Genomic DNA, 7,506 nt, shown 5'->3' on the forward strand with positions numbered 1-7,506 from the left:
TAGTTAACACGTTTCACATTGGATTTATTAACTACAAAAAGGTAAGACATGTTTTTCATTTTAGTGCTGCTTTGCACACACAAGTTTGTTAGATAGCTAGCTAACATTTGCTCTGGTCCAAAGTTAAACCAACACAGAAGATCAAAGACATTCAAAGTTCCTCCATAGAAGCCGCTCCTCCGACGGTATAATTCTGTGGACCTAATTCAGATAATGCATGTCAAAACAAGATGCAGAGTGCTTCACAAGGCAAGCTTCGTCCATCCTCTCTCGCTCGCGCCTCACCCTCTAAATGTCAGTTGCATCTTGCGCCCTGTTTCATTATAGTGAAACCATCCTGTGGTAGCAAAATACAATTAGCTCTTAACAACTTTCCTATACAGATTAAATCGCTGACCCGCTCCACAGCAAGCTGCTCTATCCACACTGACTGGTGAAGTCATTTTATGTCACGCTAAATGTACAAAATATATTTCAGAGGTTTAAAAAATAACCAAAAGGACAACTATAAAACCAGCCTTTTTTTGGTTTGGATTTTGGTTCAAAACTGTAATTTGCTGGTTAGAACAGTGGAACTGAATGAAAAATAATGATTCTGTTCAGAACTAAATGATTGAAAAATAATTTTGGTTCCAACCCCTCCCTGAATATTAGTTTCCAAAATGTAAGTAGGTCAGTGGAGGCTGCTGAGAGGAGGACGGCTCATAGTAACGTCTGGAATGGCATCAAACACATGGAAACGATTCCACTGATTCCGCTCCAGCCATTACCATGAGCCCATCCTCCCCAATTAAGGTCCCACCAGCCTCCTGTGAAGTAGGTATATCTAGCTGTACGATAACACATTCTGATGGAATGGCTTGTCCTGTACTTTTACCTAGTACATTGTGTGAATGCTGGTGGGGGGGGAGAATATATATTGGTTCCTTTTCTTAACATAACAATGTGAATGCAAAGAGGACTCAGACCATCAAATAGGTGAAGTGAATTGGCAAAAGAGTCTGGCAAACTTTGGTTCAAAAGTAAAGGCAGTGTGAGTGTTCTAAGATCTATGAGACTAGATGTGAAAAGTGTGTGTTTAACTCCTCGGTGTGTGTGTGTTATTAGGTGTGCAGTGTGTGAGGCCCCTGCCATGGTGATCGCTGTACACAGTCAAACCATTCAGATCCCCACCTGCCCCAACTACTGGGAACCACTGTGGATCGGATACTCCTTCATGATGGTACACACAGACACACACTCTCACACAAACACACACACACACACACACACACACACACAACACAACACACACACACACACACACACACACACACACACACGCGCGCATGCCAACCAACCCTTGCCAAAGTACACATGAATCAAGTTTTACATTTTAAGTGTGTTAACAACACATATTCAAAGCCCACTATATCCACACACAAATTCCTCTTTATTTCATTCTTCTTCTTCTCTCTCTCGCTCTCCCTCCACCTCCCTCTCTCTCTCGCTCTCCCTCCACCTCCCTCTCTAACAGCACACCAGTGCAGGTGCTGAGGGCTCTGGTCAGGCTCTGGCCTCTCCTGGCTCCTGTCTAGAGGAGTTCCGGAGCTCTCCCTTCATCGAGTGTCACGGCCGAGGGACCTGCAACTACTATGGAAACACATACAGCTTCTGGCTGGCCACTGTCGACCAATCAGAAATGTTCAGGTAACATCAATCAATCGACCAATGATTTTCCAAACAGGAAATGTTTAGGTGCAAGACACTGAGGTTGCTACTGAATAACACCCTATTCCCTATATAGTGCACTCTAGCGATAACTGGAAGTGCTAGCTAAACAGATTGGTTATTTTCATATACAATGTAAAGATCCCAGTGATCATACAGTGATGCCAACCCCTGACCTGTAACCCCTGACCCATAACAGGAAGCCGCAGTCAGAGACGCTGAAGGCAGGTAACCTAGCGACGCGCATTAGCCGCTGTGTGGTCTGTATGAAGAGGACGTAACAGCGCGGTGGCAACCGTTGCCGGGGACGACCGACAACGACGACAATGGCGGCAGGCGGGCGGAGTGGGTGTGATGTTGACGTCTCCGTGAGAACAAGGTGGAATTCCAACGGTGCATTGTCTTCCGGAAACAGCAAATTAAATGGTGCTACTGTGCAACACAGCAAGAAAAGAAAAAATGTTGATAAAATGAATTTATTTAATCTTTTATTCTTTTTACTTACCTCAAGTATGTCAAAAAGAAACACACAAAATCCACAAATGGTGCCATGGTGAATGTGTGACAAAAGTGCATTTTGTTTCAATTTTTTCTCTTTCGCAGAGAATATATATATATATACCATCAATAATGGTAACACTTCATTTTAAGGGGTCCTTATTACAGTGTAATTAGATGTGTAATTGCGCTGTATCAAATATTGTAGTTAATTGTAATAACTCATAGTTACACTGTAATAACAACATGTAACTGGTGATAATTGCAGTCTGTAATTACAGAGGTGTAACAAATGCTTGTTACCATGCTTGTTACCATGCTTACCATGCTTGTTACCATGCTTGTTACCATGCTTACCATGCTTGTTACCATGCTTACCATGCTTGTTACCATGCTTGTTACAAATGGGAAAGTCTCCACTAAATTCACCAATAAGTGTTAACTGTCACAGGTTGTAATCTCTTCTGGACAGATGTTCTGGGTCCAAGATTACAAAGTTTGGAGGCTCAATAGGCTCTAATTACCTACCCGTGAAGGCGCACGCTTCAAAATCTCCACTCGTTGTTGCTAGCAGTTGCCCCCTAAAAGTGTATCAACTTGGTTGAGTTTCCAAAAACAGATCAGGTATAGAACAACCTCACTGACTGGAGTCTACCATATGGGTGTAATACCGGATTATAATATATATTTTACTGATAATGATTGTGTATGTTGTCCATTATGTGGGAGGATAAACCCACAAGTACACCGCGGACTACATATAATATCTGCATAAGTACAATGTAATTACTAGATGTTACACAGGATTTCAGATAGTTAAAATGAAGGGTATCTTGATGGGTACTTACTTGTAATTAACGTGTACTTATATAGTACATTGCCCATCCTGACAACTTGGCCCTCATTGTAACACTTCTGGAAGRGCCATCCAAGTGAGAAAATAAACACACTAGTACACAACAGAGTACATGTAATTTATGTATAAGTACAATGTAATTACTTCTGCTAGCTAATCCAAAAAATCTCAACAGATTGCATGGAAAGTCTATTCCCTAGCTAGCTAGCCTAGTTGGTAGGCCCAATAAAAACCCCAGCTAACATTTTCTAGCTAAAGTTAGCTAGCTAGCCAACACAAGGCCAGCTAACTACCTATGTTAAATCGTCCAGCAGAATTCATGTATCCAGAAAAGGTCGAACAAATTGCATGGAAAACGTACTTTCTCTCTCCTGTGTTGAGGTTTTTGAGCTACAACACTTTTTTTCGCGGAAATCTTTCTTGTCTGTATTTTTGCACAATGACCTTCTCGACCCTGTTTTTTGCACACTGTTACATGATGTCAGCGTCAACACGTGGGCACGTTCGAGGTCATTATTTCGAGCATGTTGCACAAATGGGAAGATTTTGACATGATYCTTTAATTCCTGCAAAAAAAGTATAATTGCACCAATGCAATCTAAAAGTGAGGATGTTCCTCAGCAGTAAAACCCTTGCAAAGTTACATGATGGAATAAGAGTTTGTCTTATGACCATTTTAAGTGCATTTATAAACCCTTATTCAACCAAGCTTGGTAGGCTTACAATTTGGCAAGCACGAATGACTATCTCACAATTTTAACCATAACTGTTTATGTGTCTAAAAATGTTTAATTGAGGGTTAAAGTAATTGACCAATTGTCAAATGCATCATTAAATAATTTAACAATTGAAACATTTTTTGTTGTTGATGTGAACCATTTGGGAACCCATTTTTGCCGTTGGACCTGAGTATCAGACTCCAGATCTTTTTTGCAGAGCTGTGTCAATGTGGCGGTCGGTTTTTAATTGGCTAACACTTATCACGTGGTTTGTGCAGGCTGAAATATGACGCGTTGGGATACTATCGGAAACTGTAACATTTATAACAAGCATGGTAACAACCATTTGTTGTTACACCCCGGTGTGTAACAACAATTACCACCAGTTACATATTGTTATCACGGTGTAACTATAAGTTAGAGGTATTACAATTAACTACAATATTTGATACAGTGTAATTACATATGTGATTACACTGTAATAAGGACCCATTAAAATGAAATGTTACCAAAATAATACATGTGGATTTTTGGTTATTGGCACAGGCGAGGTACATCATTTTGTTTTTAGACAGATGTGCTATTTTTTTTGTTTTTAGTGTTTTTTTGTTGTTTTTGTTACCAAATCGGCACTTTGACCTCGGAACATCAAAGAGAACAGATGCACTGATGAGCTTTCTTAGAGCAAGACTGCTGATTTTCTAGGCTTACATTTTTTTATGCATCTTTCCATCGTTCTTTTTTAAAAGTTTTATTTTTTTTWATTCTCCTTGGTGCTACTAACTAACACTGCTGTGTCTCTCCCAGCCTGTTAACTACTGGCCTTTTTTCTCATCATGTAAGTAATTCAATGTGTATATTATGTAAGACAAAAAATAGGTATTTAGCTATATTACGAATTTCTGGGTTATTTCTGTTTGTTCACTCTGCTTCACTCATTGCATTGATTCATGGATTCATTAATTCACTCACTCGCTCACAAATATTGTACAAAGTATGGCATCAATAAATGAAACAGTATTTTATATATATATATAGAAAAAAAATGTATAATTATATCAACTTTATTTGGATGCGGGCGTGAGGTTTTTTCATCATTCATTTATTTTATCTCCAAAAGGTCGTCATTTTTTTCCCATTTCAAAAAACTATTGACTGTTATCCTCCTCCTGACAACAAAAGTGTTTCCCGGTCAACCAATCAAAGACCCTATCCTATGATGATGTAATGTGTATGATAATGCCAATCACTCAAGCTTTTGTATTAGATTTTTACTAGTAATCTATCGTTGAATGCAATAATAGGTTGATAACTAAATCCACTCCACACCTTAATAGAAAATGACTCAAGTAAAAGTGATAGTCACCCAATAAAATACTACTTGAGTAAAAGTCTAAAAGTATTTGGTTTTAAATAAATCATTTCAAATTCCTTATATTAAGTAAACCAGATGGCACAATTCTCTTTTTTAATATTTTTTTTACAGATAGCCAGGGGCACACTCCAACGCTCAGACATCATTTACAAACTAAGCATGTTTGTTTAGTGAGTCTGCCAGATCAGAGGCTGTAGGGATGACCGGGGATGTTTTCTTGAAAGGGTGTGAATTTGACCATTTTCCTGTCCTACTAAAAGCATTCGAAATGTAACGAGTACTTTTGGGTGTCAGTGAAAATGTATGGAGTAAAAAGTACATGATTTTCTTTAGGAATGTAGTGGAGTAAAAGTTGTCAAAAATATAAATAGTGAAGTACAGATACCAAAAAAAACTTCATAAGTAGTTCTTTAAAGTATTTTTAATTAAGTATTTTACACCACTGATTAATTCACATCTTTACTCTGGTCTACGTTGTCCCACTAGGAACTGGCGGTAGTACGTTGGTATTGTTATGTACTGCAAGAATAGAATTGAATAGAATTTGGTCTATTCTTTCTTTTTCTATTCTACAGCCAATGAGGAGAGCTGTAGGGGGATGATTCTTCCTGTGATGTTTTTCCAAGCTACTTTTTTATTATTATTGTAATGTACTTCTGGGGTGTGAAAAAATTATATTCATTTCAGAAATATATTGTTGTTTTTGTTTATTTCATGTTATATTATTCAGAAGTTGTTATAAACTTTTAAGACTGAACAATAAACCCAAAGTCCATCGTTTTGTGTGCAAATGTTTCCCCCCTATCTTGAAAGTGCACACTATTTTGGAAGTGCACACTGTCTTGGAAGTTCCGTTAAAGATTAGGGAAGACGATTTTTAGTTTTTTATGAGCATGGCTTATTTCTATTACAATAAGCAATAAGGAAGTGGCAGAGTAATTTCTACACAGTGCATCTTTAAGTGAAAGTAGAACAAAATGCTACGAAATATAGCTAGCTCTCTCTATCTCGCTTGTTTCTCCTTCAACTTTTGTAATGTTTCACTATTTTTATTAAATTCACTTAGGAGGATGGTCCTCCCCTCCTTTGAGGAGCCTCCACTGCTGTAGAAGTACCTTGACTAATGTGCTTCTGTGCAATGTCTTATCAACATGGRTGCAGCTCACACAATACACTGTAATCCGGCACTGCCAAGCTTCAAGGAGACATTGACTGTGCTAGACAATCACTAGAGATATGATAGCATATCATAGAATGGAGTAGAATTACTGTCTGTAAATCAATGTTGTAATTCACACCATTCTGTACGGTGAGCGGTACACTACTTTGCTATGGGAGAAACTGTAATGTCTCAAAGCCCCCACTTGAGGGAGCAAGATGAAGGGAGTAGGGAACAGTGGATCAACGTCAGTCCCTAAATAACATTTAAAAAGCTAATGAATTAATCTAAATTAGCTTATATATACCTAAATAGACCTTATTAAACCAAACCAATAAAACACAAATAGATCATTAAACCACACTGCAGGCTGTTTTGATTCCTGATATAGTTTACTATAATCCTATTACTATTGTCCTCAGGTCACATTAAAGCTACCTGTCTGTTTCTCACAATAGGTCTTTAACTCTAATATTAGACCCATTATAGGCTCATTGAGTAGCGTACAATGATGAAGGAATCCTTTTTTAAGGAATTGGGCTTGGAAGGAGGTGACAATACATGTCTCTCTATGGCCGCATACATACTCAGGTTGGACAACTGATGTAGCCTACAACGCATTTGACACAACGGTTTTGAAACAACTAATATTGGGGTTTGTGATACGTTGTCTGCGCCAACATTTTGTCACAACCATTGTGCAGTGTCTCCACACTGGGGAAGCCCAGCCATAGGGCAGTTCAGGCAAGCGCCAGGTGGATTGGTACATATTTAGGATAATAGGATAGAATAATAGGCTAGGGTAATAGGATAATAGACTAGGATAATAGGATAGAATAATAGGCTAGGGTAATAGGATAATAGACTAGGATAATAGGCTCGGATAATAGGCCAGGATAATAGGATAGGATAATAAGCTAAGATAATAGGCTAGTTAGCAGTTAAGATCAGTTAAGAGCGTTGGGCTGACTAGGTGAAAATTCTGTCGATGTCCCCTGGAGCAAGGCACTTGATTACTCATGTAGTTCGCTCTGGATAAGAGAGTCGGTTGGTTCAGGTTGTTCTATAGGCAGGTTGATTCCTATAGCAGGTTGATTTCCTATAGCAGGTTTTGAGTTCCTATTGCAGGTTGATTCCTATAGACGGTTGATTCCTATAGCAGGTTGATTCCTTATAGCAGGGTGATTCT

The 7,506-nt window shown here is 38.6% G+C and overlaps 1 protein-coding gene across 1 annotated transcript in view; it reads left to right on the forward strand.

Moving 5' to 3' along the window:
• Nucleotides 1-5,938, forward strand: part of LOC112072736 (collagen alpha-5(IV) chain-like) — a gene marked incomplete at its 5' end in the record, with an annotated part of 60,653 nt that extends 54,715 nt beyond the window's left edge. Inside the window, 3 exon segments of the mRNA XM_070439907.1 lie at nucleotides 1,108-1,222; nucleotides 1,517-1,689; nucleotides 1,910-5,938. Coding sequence (XP_070296008.1) covers nucleotides 1,108-1,222; nucleotides 1,517-1,689; nucleotides 1,910-1,991 — 370 coding nt within the window.
• Nucleotides 5,939-7,506: the final 1,568 nt, after the last annotated feature.

The sequence above is a fragment of the Salvelinus sp. IW2-2015 genome, unplaced genomic scaffold (genome assembly GCF_002910315.2).
Source record: "Salvelinus sp. IW2-2015 unplaced genomic scaffold, ASM291031v2 Un_scaffold2017, whole genome shotgun sequence".
Taxonomy (NCBI): Eukaryota; Metazoa; Chordata; class Actinopteri; order Salmoniformes; family Salmonidae; genus Salvelinus; species Salvelinus sp. IW2-2015.